The sequence below is a fragment of the Anthonomus grandis genome, chromosome 8 (genome assembly GCF_022605725.1).
Source record: "Anthonomus grandis grandis chromosome 8, icAntGran1.3, whole genome shotgun sequence".
Lineage (NCBI taxonomy): Eukaryota > Metazoa > Arthropoda > Insecta > Coleoptera > Curculionidae > Anthonomus > Anthonomus grandis.
The window spans coordinates 22707325-22725006 of NC_065553.1; the positions used below are offsets into that span (position 1 = coordinate 22707325).

Here is a 17682-nt window from a genome sequence, read left to right on the forward strand (position 1 = left end):
GCGAGGCGGAAAAGCTCCGAAGGATATTCAATTTTTTTTTCAATATCGTCGAGTTTTTGCTCCCACCTCTCGGAGTTAAAGTCTTCGAGAAGTGATTGCACTCGTCGATTTGCACGATAGTACTGTTGTTTTACGAACGGATCGCCAGATCTTATAGCGAGTTTTCTTAGACGGTTACGACATTTAATTTCCTCTCTTATATGGGATATGGGTTTTATTGAAATTCCTTGGAAGCTCTCTCTTAGCTGATGATAAAGCTTCAGAGATGTTTTGCGTCAACCTGTTTATTGCGCCTTCGAGGGAGGGGGGTTAGTTAATAGGGGGGACCGGGAAAGGTGATTCCTGTAAGCTGCCCAGTTTGTGAAGAATCTGGGGCTGGAAGGGGCGAGTTATTTGAGGGGTGACCTAATGTCATGTAGATGGGGATGTGATCGGACGAGAGTTCATGCAATACGCGGACTTGCGTAGGCATAGGAATATTTTTAAAGAAGAACATATCGAGTATATCTGGTGCACCATTTGTCGAGACGTGGGTAGGTTCCTGGGGGAGCCATAGATTAAATGGAAGGGTTTCTTCCATTTCCTGTATGAGGAGACCGTTAGGATTTTGGCGCCTGCATCGCCAATCAAGGTGCTTGGCGTTCAAGTCGTCTCCTATTAGGATGGGGGTATAAGGGGAGAAGAGGTTTGCCATTTGAACCCGAGTTACTTCCCTATTGGGGCGTGAGTAAACGGAGTCTATCAGGGCCGCTACTCATTTCTATAGTTACGAAAGTGGATTCGTGGTTCGATGGTTGGATCTGGGTTTGGGGGGTGAAAGTGGTGGACTGATTTTTTGACAGCGGTTTGAGTCTCTCCACCACTCTGGTCTAGCCTGTCATTCCTTATGACATTGTAATTAGCCAGGGAAAAACGGGGTTGGGGCTTTAAGAACGTCTCTTGAATCAGAAGAACGTCAAGGGCGTGATCTTCGAGGATCGATGGTTTGAAACGTTAGCCATTAAGCGAGTTGGGGAGAATGGCTGCATCAGCTGCATAAATTGCTGTTGCAGCAACTGTTGCAGCGATGGATGAGCAGGAGACGAACCGTTAGTTAGGGTGGTCGCAGGAGGTGCGGGGACAGGAGCAGCAAGTTTGGCGTTGTTTTGCTGCCCCCATTTGAAGTTGGAGGTTGGACCCAATTTGCTTTGGGTTTCTAGGTCAACCCTGATATGACGCGGTGTGGACACCGCCGCAGTTGGCGCATGTCGGGGGAGTGGTAAGCGGTTTTTCGCATTCTTGGGGCAGATGGTCTTTGCCGTATTTTACACACTTGGGGTGTGCATTGCAGGGGGAGTGACCGTGACCAAATAATTGACACCTGTGACATTGAGTGCTACGTGTCTTGGTCCTTTGGGCTTCGACACGTATTCTTATGGCTCCAAGAGCTTAGACTTGGAAGATTTCTTTTTCTTCCCTAGGGAGGACAACCAATACCATGGAAACTGATTTTCTGTTGGCGGTATACCAACGCGAGACGGTAATTGGGTGCAAGCCTTGTTCTTTTGAGTTGTCAGCAACTTTCTCCGACTACAGGACTCCTCTAAGCACTACGTATCACCTTTTTTCTTCTGGTAGGGAGAAGGAGTGAAATTGCTCCTTGTGGTTTTCAAGGAAGTACTGGGTTTTGCGATAATCTTCGATCTTGAATGAATTTTGATACCGTCACGTATATTGACGGTATGACCAAAATTGATCTTCAGTTGGTTTAAGTGAGCAGTTATTTGATCGTACCTAGTTTTGTTCCGTAAGACGATCGGTGGGATTGTTTCCCTTTAAGGGCTTTGTGGGGCGGAGTTCCTTCTCCTGCTTTTGGTTCCTTTTCCTCTCTAACTCTGGCGAGTGTCACGCCGGAACTGAGTGAAAAGGGGTAGAATGACTCACTATGGATAATTGTACCAGTAAGGCTAGGTTTCCTGTAAATTTCAAAAACGTGCCTATTATTTATGATTTTAATACATAAGTCTAAGAAGGTTATTGACTTATTAGTTTCTGTTTCTAGTGTAAATTTTATTATAGGATAGATGTTATTGATTCCTCAGTAAAATACAATCATAAACGTATCTATATTCCTATAAAGTATTTGCATTATATGGGTTATTATTTAGGATGTTATTTGATTCAAAGTAGTCCATAAAAGTGTCAGCTAATAGAGAGGATAGGGGAGGGCCCATTGCAAGGCCATCTTCTTAAAGGTATGTTTCATGGTTGAAATTAAAGGCATACTTCTAACAGGTCTAAAATCTCCTGAACCAATTTATTTTTAATAATTTTACCCACTTCTCATATGGGGGTGTTAGTGAAGAGGTTTGTTACATCTAGAGAAATGAAAAAAGCATTTGTTGGAATCCCTATGTCTTTAATTCTCTCTAGTAGTATCCTTTCGTGATAACTGATTGCTCTATGTTTGTTCAGAAGAAAAAAAAGGCAAATATTTAATTTCTCTAGATATTTTCTAAATTAAAAATATACCAGTTTACAACTCATCAAATTTATCTTAAAATTCTCTTTAAAACACTAAAATTCTATCTCTATCAGTCTGTCCAATTCTTTGGCCTAATCCAAAGCCCCCAACTATCTCTGACGAGTTTCCCTTTCCCACCTTCGTATTTAAGCCACCCATAACAAAGGTAACTTCTCCTTTTCGTAAACGCGCGAAAAAAATACATTTTACATGAATAAAACCAATTTCTTTTTATACAATGTACTTTATTAATCTAAATATTTAACAATAAAATAGGAGCAAAAAAATAAAATAAAATAAAAAATCGAAAATTCATCATGTTAAATCGACAATAATCCACCTGGAATAATCCCAGGCTTTTTAACATCTATAATAATTATATTTCAATTAGGTTAATCATTAAAACCGCTAATTATAAATATAATAATAATAATAATAATAATAATTATTATAGTTGGCGAATATAAAATATTAAGTAGCTTATAAACCTTTCAACAGAAATTATTAAACAAAACACAATCATCGCACGTTAGTTTCCTCCTAAATTAATTACGGAGCGTTTTCTTTTCTTATATAAGCCCGAAGATCTCCGGGGAAGTTCGCCAAACGATGGCGAGCACATTCGAATGTTTGGACAATTATGGCACACCAAAACAACCGGAGGTCCCCGAGCCCGGTGAGTCACTCCCAGTAAATTTCTACCAGTCTTTTGGAAAAACTCTTGCTTTCTTTAGGAAAATAAAAGTGAGACGTTTTCTACCGAGTTTTCACCACCCAAAAACCACTTTTTTAGGCGGGAAAGTGCGTCTGGGTCATTACAAAGTTTAACATATGTCACGGTGTAAAGGTAATAAAAACACCAAACTAGTTTATTACGTCTATAAATAGTCATCCTATAGCGTCCGTATACTAAAAAACTGACTTTGTACAAATTTACTCCTACACTATACCGTTTAGTTAATTTTATATACAAAATATATTATTTTAGGTGTTTTGTGGACATCTGTTGAATTAAAATGGTGTAAACGCAGTCAATATAAGGGGGTGATTCAAAAGCAAACATAATAATGAAAAAAAGTGAATGTTAGAATGGGTCTTATTTTTATGCGGCGCTTACGTTCGAATCACCCCGTATATCGCCCTATTAAGTTATATATATAAAGTTTATATTCGAAAAATGTAGCAAAAAATCCCATCAAATATTTACACTAAATGACTCTTATTTACATATTACGGCGAAACCAGTATACAGAAATATAATTTGATCTGTGGTGGTTCCCACCTACCGAGGCCCAAATCTTACAGGGTGTCTCTAAAAAGTCCTGAATCAATCATAATCGATATACAGGTTGTGAAAGTTGAAAAAAATTACGGTTACAGGGTGTGGACAAATTTAAAACCCGATGTTTCGTCCTCTAGAAACCATCATTTACCTTTTTTTTTTCTTAAATACGTCCCTGGTTTGTTGGTTTCACTTTTTTGTGACCTTAAACATCATAAAATATTTTAAAAAATTACTTAATTTAAAATACAGATCTATCCATATCTGTCTCGCACAATATTTTCGCCATAGATTTATCTCTGTCTAACATAGAGATTATTTAGAATTTTAGAATCATATGCAAAAGATTTTAAAGAAAAAGTGACAGATACAAAGAGGGTTAAACCCGTTTGATCTTGACACTTAAATTGTTTTTGAAGGTCATTTCAAGAAGGGGGAGAATGCCTCAGTTAAAATATAATACAAAACACTTCATCTGCACATGTAGGCAGTTCACACTATCGAGACAAAACGAAAGAGCTAAATTAGACTCTAGTTTAATGGATGGTGGGAACTGTCAACTATATTAGATTAGGTTAAGAAAACTGTTAAGTTACGTACTTCTAGCCATAAGGTGCTCTTGTAAGCAGGTGTATAACGTTTAGTAGACAGTTATATCTTTAATTTAATAAATGATTCTATTGAAATGCCGAGTTTAATTTACAAACCATACTGCAATTGTATTCTGCATTTGAAAGAACAGAAAGGACTCAAGAAATACTCTTCTATTGCCTGGAATAAGGAAAGAGTGACAGCAACGTCCTCAGAATAATTAAAGAAGATACAAAGAGAAGGGAAAAAATGATTCCTCAACTGCTTGGAACAAGGACAAAACAGTCAAAAGTTCTTGAAAGAAATACTTAACGCCTCTTCAATTTCCTGGAAGAAAAAAAGAGTTACTGCCTGTCCTTAGCTGTAACATCCTCAGAAGAATCAAAGAGGGAAAGTGACAAACTGACTGTTTAAGTGCCTGAGAGAAAGACATAATGACTTTTCAATAGCACAGAAGGACATAAAGGCTTTTCAATTTCCTGGAAGACGGGAAGGGTTATTCCAAAATTATCAGAAAAATTGAAAAGAGAGGCAAAGAGAGTCTGAAAGAGAAATTTCAAGTAGAGGAAGAAGTATGCCTAAGACGACATACTCCAACTACATTCTGCATTTAAAAGAACAAAAAGGCAGACACACTATTCTATTGCCTGGAATAAGGAAAGAGTGGTACAACCTTAGAAGAACTTGAAAAATGAGACAGACAAAGAGAGCCCGGAAGAGGAAAAAATTATTGCTCAACTACCTAGAAGAAGGACAAACTGTTTGTTTAAGTACCCGAGAGAAAGGGAGAATGACTATTTAACGGCGTCGAAGAACAGAAAGGACTTTTCAACTTCCTTGAAAGTTGGAAGAGTGACTCCAATATTAGCAGAAGAGTTGAAGAGAGAGAGAGACAAAGAAAGCCTGGAAGAGAAAATTTTAAGAAGGGGAAGTATGGCTGAGGCGACATACTGCAATTGCATTCTGCATTTGACCAAACAAGAAGGACAGAAACAATTTTTTATTGAAGAGTGACTGCAGCCTCCTCGGAAGAATTAAAAAGAATGAACGAGGAAGAAAGACAAAGAGAGCCCAGAAGAGGGAAAAATGATACCTCAATTAATTGAAACAAGGACGAAATAACTGTCTAAGTGCTTGAGAGAAACAAATAATGACGCTTTACGTTCCTGGAAGAAGGAGAAAGTGACTCCAATATCCTTAGCTGTAACATCCTCAGAAGAATTGAAGAGAAAGCGTGGAAGGACAGAAAATCTGTTCAACTTCCTAAAAGACGGGAATAGTGACTTCAACATTATCAGAGAGCGAGAGAGAGAGATTTGTCTCGGAGAGCCTGGAAAAAATGCATTTTTTCCTACATTCTCAATTTTTCTTTGGATCATAGAAAGGCCTCTAAGCAAAAAACTGAAAGACCGTAAGGTACGTAGATGAATTTATTTAGACAAGTACGTTCAGTAATAGCTAGTTTTAGTGTTTGGTTGCTGCAGTTCTAAGATTTATTTAGGAAATTGAATAATAGCAGTCCAAGAAAATAGAATGGGTTGGCTTTTGGCCTTTAAAACCTTTAATGGTCAATTTACGACACTTGGAAGTCGTGCTTTTAAGCCAAATATATCAAGAACAGTTATATGGGTGGATATAAGGTTACGTTTAATCAAGATTTGAAACAGGAAGTTATTGAACACCTTACAAGTTTAGAAAGCAGGTCAGGAAAGTAGCTTACTACATAGCAGAAGCAAAAAGGATTCCTAATAGATTTGCGCTTGAAACTAAATAGACGGATTAAGGGAAAGAAATCCGACTATTTCCCTTAGACTACCTGAAGCGACGTCAGCGGCTCGTGCACTTGTCCTTAATAAAGCACAAATTCGAATATATCTTTAAGCATTGACTAAAGTAGTAATAGTGCATAATTTCAAATCAAACTATATATGGAATATAAATGAATCAGACTCATCCACTGTCCCTGCGAAAAACTGTAAGATCTTTGCTATAAAATAAAGAGTACAACTAGGAGTTTTGACAAGCGCAGAACGTGATTCACACCTAACAGTGTTGTATAAATGCTGTCCAAACTTTTATGTCGCCAGCATTAATATTTCCTAGAAGAAAACATGAAGTAATAGACAATTCACCGGTGAGATTGTAGGCTTCACTGAAGAAAATGGATAGATGTATTCTAATGTTGTCATTCAATGGATCAATGACTTCGTCAAGTTTGTTCAGCTAACAATTAAAAAAGAAAACAGTCAGCTTACTTGAATACTTAAAAAATGCTTCAAAAATTTACTTCGGCCTGGCTCATAGAGTTTATAAATTTTTGCCGTAAATATCCTGATTCCTAAAAACAAAACAAAATAGCTGAGAAGCATAAACTCACAATATTCCGAAAAAGAATAAAGAACTCTCTATTAGAACTGTCTCTATTTTGTCTCTAATTTTTTTTTGATGAATTAGTTAGCGTCAGAGATCGATACAGTTTCACAGCAGCACAAATTTGGAACCTCTACGAGACAGGAGTGACCACAGTGTAGAGTTAACAAGAATATTGCCGAAAAAGGAACGAAGGCGAGTAGAATAATTTCTAATGATCTGATGAGTGCAATAAAAAGCACGCCTCCCTGTTTCTTGTCATGATCACTTTATTACAGACGATCAAAGAGGAACAATTTGTTACTCATGTTAAGCCATCGAAAGAAAATTCAGTCCTCTTGCTATTGAATATTCATGATTTCAACCATTAGACAGCAATGTATATAGACAGTTTAAAAAATATTTATCTTTTGCTTAAAACAGTTGAATAGTTAAACTTAGAAACAACCCTGAAGAATCTATGAAAATCTATGACATTCCATCTTTAGTTCGAGATGAGCTATCATCAGCAACCACGCAATAAATATAATAAATTGTTTCAAGGTTTCTGGCATAGAACCTTTTTGGCGACGACAAGCTTTTACCCTCAATAGATCAACTACTAACTGCAATGTACTGCCAACAGCACCTTCTACATTGTCTCAAACTGTTGAGTTAGAACTTGTTGCTACGACGTCAAAGAACTCCTTTGATTCTGAAATTTGTGAACCAGAACCAGGTGCTTTAACATTTAAGTACTTCCCAAAAACGTCTTAAGGCAAAACAATATCCTACGCAGAGTTTGTTTTCCCACTTTCTAAGACTGAGCTACGACAACCATTAGGGTTCGAAAAAAAAGGAAATCATCGTTATTACTGATACGCTCGAAGAAGAAAATAGTCAGAAGTCTAGAAAATCAAAAGTGAAGAAAAATGTTTTAGTTTAAGATGATTCCTCAGAAGAAAAGAATTTTTGCTTAGTTTGGGCTCAATCCTATGGAAGTAGTAAGACCAAAGAAAAGTGAATTCGTTGCAGGGAATGCAAAAAGTGGTCACATGAAGCTTGCACAGATGGAAGTTTTCCATATATCTGCCATAATGGTAATTCTGATTGCGAATAGTAGTTGAATACTAATACTAATACCAAATGTTCAACATTTTTAAACACTAAAAGCAGAATACTCTTTGATTTTTTTTATTTATTTATATGTTTGTGATTATTTAAGAACATTGAAAAATATTTGTTACAACTGACTCTATATAATGATAATTTTGACCCTGAGACGGTGAAAACTGTAAAAAAGCTTCAGAATTATTACAAAAAAATTTGAAGGTTTGATGTATAACGATTTTGTCAGAAATATTACACCAATTTATTCAGGATATAGTGGATATTTATGCAAAAAATTCTGCTTAATTAAATCACATAAACCAAGAAAAATCGAATGTTTTTTTTTGTTACAACCTGTCCCGATCTCCTCTATATCATTTTGTAAAAGACGAGAATTGGTCGTAATAAAATGCCATCATTCTTGATTAATTCTTTCTGAGGATGATCAAATTTATTGTCTAAACGTCTTATTTTATACAATAATTCGAAGAAAATAGCAAAAAAAAAAATGTCTTATTGGTCGTTTTGAACAGCCTGAGGATGACAAAATATACGGTCGAAGTGTTTTCTTAAAGAGTTTGAAAAGTTGTTTCAATTGTTTCTCAAAACTACCACAAAAACACCGAAAATAGACATTTTCAAAATTTCAGAAAGACAAAGTGTCACTGACACTTTGGGGGTGACCCAAAGGGGGGTTTTTCTGCAAAACGGCAAAAGAGACAGAAATAAAGTTATTTTTTATGGCAAAATTAACATTTCTTGAATGGTATTTTAATAGTTATAGAAAGTGAATATGTGTCATAATTTAAGTGACCTTGAAGTAATTTAAAAATTAACAAAAAAACACTAATAATAAGAGCTATAAGTAAGACAGAGATAAACTTATATTCAATAACATGTATGGTATTGAATATAAGTTTATCTTACAGATTTATATCTTTAGATATTATCAGATAGAAATACAATATTTATTGGGCCGCGAAGTAAATAAAAAATATAATAAATAATCCAGGGAAGTACCTAAAAAAATTAAGTTGATGGTGGTTTCTGGAAAACGAAACGTCGAATTTTAAATGTAAAAATGTAATTGGTCCTAATAAAATGCCATTAATTCTCCAATAATTCCTTGTGAGCATGATCAAATATATTGTTGAAACTACCACAAATACCGAAAATGGTAGTTTTTTCTTTAAATATAATTTTTTATTATTTTTGCATTTATATTCTAGGCATACCCCAATAGTGACCACCTCAAACATATTATGTATTATTACAAAGCTTACATATTATTACAAGTTTTTGTAAAAGTTTGGTCAAATTGTTCACAACAATTTCACTAGAATTTTTGAATGGATTTTTGAAAGTTCAACAAATTTGAAGATTTTGATACTTTTACTCCCTCAGATACCTTAAAGGCAACTAAGGTAATTTTTTAGTCAGTCTAGGCAGTTAAGCATGCCTTTGATCTCTTTTCGATATAGACTCTGGACTTACATCTTACAGGCAGTTGAAGCCAATTTTTGAGGATTTCCAGACCCCTTAAATGAATTCTTATGTTTTTCTTAATCCCCATCAGTTATTTGGATTCTCTTCTGACTCCTCAAAGGCAGTGGAGATAATTTTTAAATCATTCCAGGTAGTTGAGCATGCCCTTGATCTGTATCTGAACATTTGAAGTCATGATTTACTTAAAAACACCAAAATACATTATTTCAACTTTGACACCCTATAGCACGGCAATTATTAACTGTGTACATGATGTTTTAGAATAAAATATTAGTCCCTAATAGGGATTTTAAGCAAGAAAGCTTTAATGTCCTAAAACTTTCAACTTTCAACCTACAGAGTGTCAAAACTACCAAATTGTATCACCCTGTAATTCAACATTCTAAAACACTCTGTACACAAGACTTATTTTCAATTTTCTCTATATAAGGCCTTATAGAGATACCCCCGTATACTAAATAAGGGCCTCCCAGGGTGCTTGTCTTAGATTCGAGTTTATTTCACAAAAAAAAAAACAAAAAAACGTCATCGTCTGACTAGATCAAGGTTGTAAATTGTATTGGCACTTTCCCCTTGGGGCCAAAACGAACGCACCCTGACCGCGCACGCGTCAAACCTAACCTCAACGTAACCTAAGATTTCATCTATCTAAATCACATGTATTTTAAACTACACGCACACCCTGTATATTCAGCGGACGCTACTATTGGTTTCCTCCGCTAATTTTCTGTTATCTCTGTTGTCTCTGTCCTGCTCTACTCAGTCTTACTCTATTGTTGCCGTTTCTCTTCTTCTAGCATGGCATCCAATTCATCCGTTAGGTTCGCTAACATGTTGCCGATGTCGTTTAGGACGTCAGCAGGCTCAGATCTGCTGGAATAAAAGGAAATTAAATTATTATAAAGTAATAGACTATGGTGACGTCTTAAAGGAAGTAAAACAGGCGTTTAAAATGTATTAGGGACATAGAGGAGAGTTCCCTTGAACTGGACATTTTTATTGGAATGGCTCTAGCGGCTAAACGGTTCATTTAGGAATTGAAATATTTATATCAACACTTGTCAGAAAATCAGACTTTATATTTCTACACTCAAAAGTTATAAAAAGATGTTTAAATTTTATTTTTCTTATTGTTTACAAAGTGTCCGATTCATGAACAGGTTTCTATGAAACGGACGGTTGTTCCCATGAAATGGACACTAGACGATTTTTATACGGTTTTCATTATTAACTGATTACAATATAGAATAAAAATTTAAAAACATTTTGTAACAGAAAAAATTTAACTTTCCCAGAAATCCACAAGAATTGTGGGGGTCTAAGAACTTCAGGTGAAATTAGATTTAGTTCAGCTCGACCTTGTAATGTAATTGATCGATTTAAGTTCTCCACACTTTCAGAACAGCAAGGTCTAGAATGGTCAGAGCTAGATGAGGGGATAAATTCCAAACAGGTGCTGTTAAACTTGGCGGTCTGCCCACAGGAATTTGAAGTGTTCAAGTTAGAAGTTGACTGAGAAATGTTCAATCCTCCAACTTCAGATAAATCATTGGACTTCTTATCTTGTTCTTGGATTTCTTTATTGGAAGGATTTTGCCTGTCGGTTACAGATGATGCCAGAAAGTCGTCTTCAGTAAATATTGATGAATTAAATGGATATATTCCTGTTTTCAGAAAGCTCTTACAAATATTGTTTATTGAAAAAGATTCACTATATGCAACATTAACAAATCCTGCAAATTCGTATAGACTAACGGTTTTGCCAGGATTTGAGACAAGGACCTTGCCTTAAAAGGGCCGTAAACTGTCACATCAAGTGGTTGCATATGGTGACTGCAGTAGGGAGGGAGTGTTAAAATGATTATATTATTTTCCCTTGCAAAATTAATTACTTGTATATTCACATGAGTAATGTGGTTATCCATAATAATCAAAGCTTTATCTTCACTCGTGTTAACAAAATGCTTTAGAGACTCTACAAATATTTCTTCTGTAATCCACCCAGATGGATTTGCAAACCCTTTAGACCCTGTCGGTGCATCTTTAAGCATAATGTCCTTAAAATAAACCCGAGGAAACACGAATACAGGTGGCAGTGATCTGCCGGCAGCATTTATTAAAAAAAAGTGTGGTGATAAGCGTTCCTCTTTTGGTAGATGCAATTTGACCAACCTGTTTGGAACCCCTTACAGCTATAACTTTTGGTGATTTTGTAACTGTCATACAACCGGTTTCATCCAGGTTCCAAATCATGTTGGCTGAAAACCCATATTTCTTGTACAACCTTTCTAATTCGAAAAAAAAGCCGCCTACGTTTGATTTATTAAAACTAGATGCTCTGCTTAAAGACGTTTTTTCTGGCTGACGGAGCGACAAATCCTTTTTGCGTTTCATAAACCCATGAAGCCAGTGAATTCCAGCTTTAGAATTTTTTTTCCATTGTGGTGGAATAGATATGTTGTTCGCCAATGCAAACTGGTATGCAAGCTCTCTTGTTTGCGTGGTAGTTAAGCCATGATACATTTTCGATGTTGTTTTAAGGTAAGAAACTATTAATTGCTCCTGTTCTGCCGAAAAAGTTTTTCTGTTTCCAATATTGCGGTTGTAAACAAATTCATTGCCAGGCGCACTTTTCGTTTTTTTTACAAGTACAGCTTATAAAGACTTTGAAATGTCGAAGTTTTTAGCTGCACTCCGAATCGACAAATCTTGGTTTACAACTGCATCTACAGCTTCACGAATTTTTTCGTCACTCTTTCTTGATCGCTTTGACATAATAAGCCAAGCCTAAAAGAAAAAAATCGGTCAACTATTTTACCCAGAACTTTATTCCTTGTTTCCTTGAATCGGACACTCCGGTGCCCATGAATCGGACGTCCGATTCATGGATTTATTTACTTTAAAGTGAACCCGTATTTTTACTTTTATGGTTTAAAATATAAATGAGATCAACATACCTGGGTGAAACTAGACCTAGTAAGCCAGTCTAAATAAATTCTTTAAACAGGTAAATACTTACTTTGCTAGTCACAAATATTTTAGTGTATAAATACCAAACGATGAGGCGAGTGTATTAATACCAAACGATAACGCCGGCGCACCGATACTACCACCATCACATGTTATACGGTCAACTAATATACAGTAAGCATTAGAAATAGGTAGGTATGCAACCAAACATGCATAAACCGATGTGTCCGTTTCATGGGTTGTCCACTTCAAGGGAACTCTCCCCTACAAAAGACTTCTAGATATATTTAAATTATTGTCTAAAATCAAATCTAAAAGAAATGCTTAATAAATGCCGTAATTACCCAAATTCTTAACCTATGATGGCGTTTTTACTTCAAAATCTATGACCATGAATTATAGAATATTAAGGCGAAAAAAGTGTGAAAATGTTGTATATGGCTCCCAACTTATGATCAAAAACGTCCCCTAATGACAAATAATCTAAATGTTCCAATGTGCCTTTGAAAACTTCAAATCTGGTGGCTCTTGGACCTTGATAGACAAAATTGCCTCTTACTCAGACGGTTTTTGAGGTACAAGAAACGTTCTGGTATAAATTTATTGGGTAAGAATTGCATTTTCTTAGGGTAAAGCCCTTTTAAGAGTATTCTGATTATTTCATGAAAAAATCTCAAGAATAGTGAAGATTTCTTAAGAAAATACCTCCATTCATTTGTATACACATACGAGCCCTCTATATTATAGAAAATCTAAGGCTATGTATAAAATATTTGGTTTCAACCTGAAATGCTCTCCAGCTGCAATGATTCTTTCCCTTAAATGATCCTCTTTTAAAATCGAAACCATATACACAAAGTCTTTCATACATCCCCAGACTGAAAAATCCAATAGTGCAAGGTCGGGCGAACGGGATCGCCACGGAACAGGACCATCTCGACCCCGACCAATCTAGCGATTAGGAAATACTTGATGTAAATAGTTCCTAACATTTATAGCAAAAGTCGAGTTGAAATCAAAGATTTTGTCTTAAATTTAGAGGTAAATCATCAAGCAAATCGGGAAATATTTCTTGTAGAAACAACAGAAATGAAACACCAGTCAAATTACCTGGTAAAATGACAGGCCCTAAAAGAAAGTTATCCACAACAACTGCTCACACTTTACTTAATGATATGTCTCAAGTATGGCCCTAGGATTCTCTTCAGCCCATATGTGTGCGTTATGGATATTTGTCATGCCGTTTCTTGTGAACGTGGCTTCGTCAGTAAACAGATTCGCCCTTATAAAATCCACATTTCTATTATTCGTTTCACATAACGAACGTGTAACATAAATCTACAAAATACTTTTGTAGATTTGCCATCTACAAAAAGCAAGTCTTGCCTCGGGATCGTCGGTTAAAAGACCTTGTACTTTTTGAAGATGAAATGGGTAAAGTTGTTGACTCCGTAAAATATCGTGTCTCGGTTTTCTCAATATTTCATACCCGTTCAGCCAAAACCCTAGTACTAATGTTTGGTGATTTTTCGACAATTTTTAAAATGTCTTCCTCCTGCCTTGGTTGAACCGCACTGAAACTTCCAGTCTCCCTTAGGCGGTTAGTCAAATTTAAAAAAATATTTTCTTTTGGGATGAAATCGGTTTGGGAACGTCTGGGCATAGCGTCTAGGGGCTAAACTAGCATTGGAGTCACATTTTCCTAGTTGAGAATTGACAGGTATTTACTATTTACAATAATATTTAAAACTTACCACACATTATAACAATATCCGCCAATTCGGAAAAGTGTACATTTCTTGGTCTATGAACCATTATGGTTTTGTTGAAGTTGTAAGAAAACACACCAAATACAAATTTGTAATTAAAAAATGTAGATTTATTTAAGAAGTAATTGAGAAGCTTGTTAAGAGCATCACAAGCGTTTAAATTTATCACTTTGACAGTACGTAAAAAGTTGGTAGTGCCCGAGGTTAGCCAATTTGTTTAGAAAGAAGTATCTAGATTTTAAAATTAAGATATCTAATAAACGGATTCTCGGGCCGGAATTTACTAAGAAAACTTTTTTTACAAGAAAAGATTGGATATTTAGAGTTTTTTACTAAAACTTTATTAAAAGGGGTATCTCGAGGATGTCGCGTCCCGTGACTCAGTGTAAACTGAGCATCCGTGAGGGGTCGGCCAAAAGACCCCTAACCACTCAAACTTTTCAACTCAAGAAGTATTCTTTATATCCATCGTCAGTAATTCCCCAACTTTAAAATTGATAGCTCTTGGACCTTACTTGACAAAATTCCCTCTAACTTAACAAGTTTTTCAAGTACAACAAATTTTCTTACACGAAAACATTGGGTAAGAGGTGATGCTTACCTGCCACGTGGCGCATTGCTTACTCCAGCAGCTCCTCGGCTCTGATTGGGCGTCGGGGACGGATGGGTGGGAAGTCCGGCCGGTCTCGACTTCGGCGCAGAATACTCTCCCTGTCTATTAGCGGCGCCTGCGCGCGTCCTGATCGTTCCGGCATTTTCATTGGCGAAGGGCAGCGAATCCGATTCTGTGCTTGAACTTGACTGTGAAAAAAAAACCGAAAGCTCACAAATTACCATTTACTAAAACTCAGTTAGTTCTTACCTTAAAACTAGCATCAGAACCATTCCTATGCTGCAACGCCAACGTCTTAATCAACTCCTGCTCTTCTGCGCCCCAGCTCTGAGACGAATTTAATTTGCAGTGACTACTGACCACACCCGGTGGAGTTCCAGGAGCCGGTGGTGGCGGTAATGGTAAGTCTCCATTACTATCCAGCGATATACTTAAGCTGTCGCTGCTCGGGTAAGCGGGCAACGGGAGCGGACTGGAGGTTTGCACGTGGTGGATTTCCACGGTGGTGGTTTCCTCGGTGCACTCGCTGTCACGGCGTTTCGGTGGGTTCGGTGGGATCTTTTTGCCCATCATTGGGCTGCCGTACTGGATGTAACTGTTCGGCATCGTTTTGTATTGGGGGTTTCCGTACTTTTCCGGGTGGAATTGGGGCTTTTCGAAGTCCGGGAATGTTTCGCGTGCCTAAACAAACGAATGACATTATAAACATTCAAATGTTTTAAAAACTTATACATAGATTTTATTGATTTTAGTTTCATATGAAAACTGATATGAAATGATTCTTGACCTAAACGGTCCTCTTAATGAATCTTAATTCTTTCAAAGGCTTCACACAAATCTAAAAAAATGTAAAAACTCATTTAAGGATTTTATTGATTTTAGAGAAAATTAATAAAACTACTTTTAAATTTCCTTGTAAATACAACCGTTTTGGAGAAATTGAGTAGTTTTTCAATGGATTGAAAAAAATCTTGATTCTGTCAAGGCATTTACAAAAATCTAAATATTATCAAAACTTATATAACAATTTTAGTGATTTGAGTTTCACCTGAAAACTGATGAGTTTCTTCACCAAGAATGCCTTACAAGTTTCCTTGTAAATATAAACATTTTGGAGTTATTAAGTAGTTTTTCAATGGATTGAAAAAATATCTTGATTGACTTATGTAAGGGATTTTATTGATTTAAGTTTCATCTGAAAACTGATCAGTTTCTTGATCAAAAACGCCTTACAAGTTTCCTTGTAAATACAACCATTTTGGAGTTATTAAGTAGTTTTTTTAATGACTTGAAAAAATCTTGATTCCGCCAAAGGCTTCACAAAAATCTAAATAAATTTAAAAATTCTGTAAATATTTTACTGAATTTAGTTTCATATGAAATCTAATAAGTTTAAACCAAAAACGTATTTACAAGTTTGCTTATAAATACAACCGTTTTGGAGTTGCTCAGTAGTTTATCAATCACTTGAAACAATCTTGATTCTTTCAAAGATTTCACAAAAATCTAAATAAATTAAAAACTCATCTAAGGATATCATTAATTTGGTTTCATATGAAAGCTGATGAATTCTTTATCAAAAAAATCCTTGCAAGTTGCCTTGTAAATATAACTGTTTTGAAGTTATTGAGTAGTTTTTAAACATCTTAAAAAAATCTTGATTTTATCAAAGGCTTTAGAAAAACCTAAATATTTTTAAAACTCATGTAAGGATTTTATTGAGTTTAATTTCAAACAAAAGTTAATAATTTTTTTTTTCGAAAACAGTAATCACAAGCCTTTTTGTAATTTTTTATTTTTTTTTATGGTAAACACAAGCACAAGAGGAAAGTCCTATGTCACTCTTGGAGTGGTGCTTGCGCGAAGATTTTTGTGAACATTTATCTTGAATCGCTGTAGGTTGTATGCGTCGGGAAGTATGTGAGGTGGAAGCCCGTTTCACAAAGAAGATGTTCTCCAGATGAATGAGTCCCGATACAGCGACGTCCTTGGGGTAGGCAGGTGGACTCGATGTTGATGAGCCGCAACTGCTAGACGCGTCCTTCTTGCCGGAACAGCCCTGGGTAGAATCAGGCCTGCCAGCTCAGAGGAGCACTTACCGTGATAATAACGGTAGCCTGTGCTCCAGACTATCCAGACTCTTTGTCAGTTCTGGTTTGTCGATAAGACGAATAGCTCTCTTCTGAATAGAATACAGCAGGTTTAAACTATGCTTGGGTGCAGAGCTCCAGACATGCGAGCAATACTCGAGGGAAGGACGTATTTGAGCCTTATAAAGAGTCAGCTGCTGTTCTGGTGTATACTGTTTTTTCGTTTTGAAAAGCACTCCGAGTTTTTTGGAAGCTGCCCTGGCGACCTCGGCAACGTGGTCATGCCAGGACACACTGTTGGTGACCTCGACTCCTAGTAGATGTAAAGATAATTTCATTGGCAATGTTTTCCCTGCCATAACCAGCTCCGGGCCACCAAGATTAGTCTTCATCGTAAATACTGCAGCCTGCGTTTTTTTAGCGTTAAAATTGACCAAATTGTTACCGCCCCACTCCAAGATTGCTCTAATATCGTTGGTTTGGCGGACTTAAATGTGGAAATAAGTGTGCTATCGTCCGCAAAGCTGTAGATTGGATTGACAGTGGTTCCTAGCAAATCGTTGATATATATCAAGAAAAGGGTGGGGGATAGAATGCATCCTTGAGGAACTCCAGCGTTAATGTTAAATTTATCGGAGAGGTATCCATCGACGGCTACTTGGATTATTCGTTGTTCAAGAAAACTTTTGATCCAATTCAATAATGAGTTTTGTATGCCGATTGAGGAGAGCTTGGTTAGTAGTCCCTCATGTCACATTCTGTCAAATCCTTGGAAATGTCAAGAGCGACTGAGCGGGACTCGCCGTGCTTCTCCATGGCCTCCGTCCACGAGTGTGTGACGTAGGCCAGAAGATTGCCGGTGGATCTAAGCTTTCGGAAGCCGTATTGATGATCGCTGA

At 36.5% G+C, this 17682-nt stretch overlaps 1 protein-coding gene across 9 annotated transcripts in view; it reads right to left on the bottom strand.

The window, feature by feature from the left end:
- Positions 1 to 2727: 2727 nt before the first annotated feature.
- The window catches only part of LOC126739372 (caskin-1), a 576780-nt gene continuing 561825 nt past the window's right edge, over positions 2728 to 17682 (bottom strand). For 8 of the 9 annotated variants that reach the window (XM_050445028.1, XM_050445027.1, XM_050445026.1 and 5 more), the window contains 3 exons: positions 14943 to 15374; positions 14682 to 14881; positions 2728 to 10214 (listed from right to left, as the gene is read on the bottom strand). In XM_050445028.1, the coding sequence (XP_050300985.1) occupies positions 10112 to 10214; positions 14682 to 14881; positions 14943 to 15374 (735 nt within the window). In that variant the 3' untranslated portion in view covers positions 2728 to 10111. The remainder of the gene's footprint in view (positions 10215 to 14681; positions 14882 to 14942; positions 15375 to 17682) is intronic. The other variant, XM_050445021.1, reaches the window with a different exon arrangement.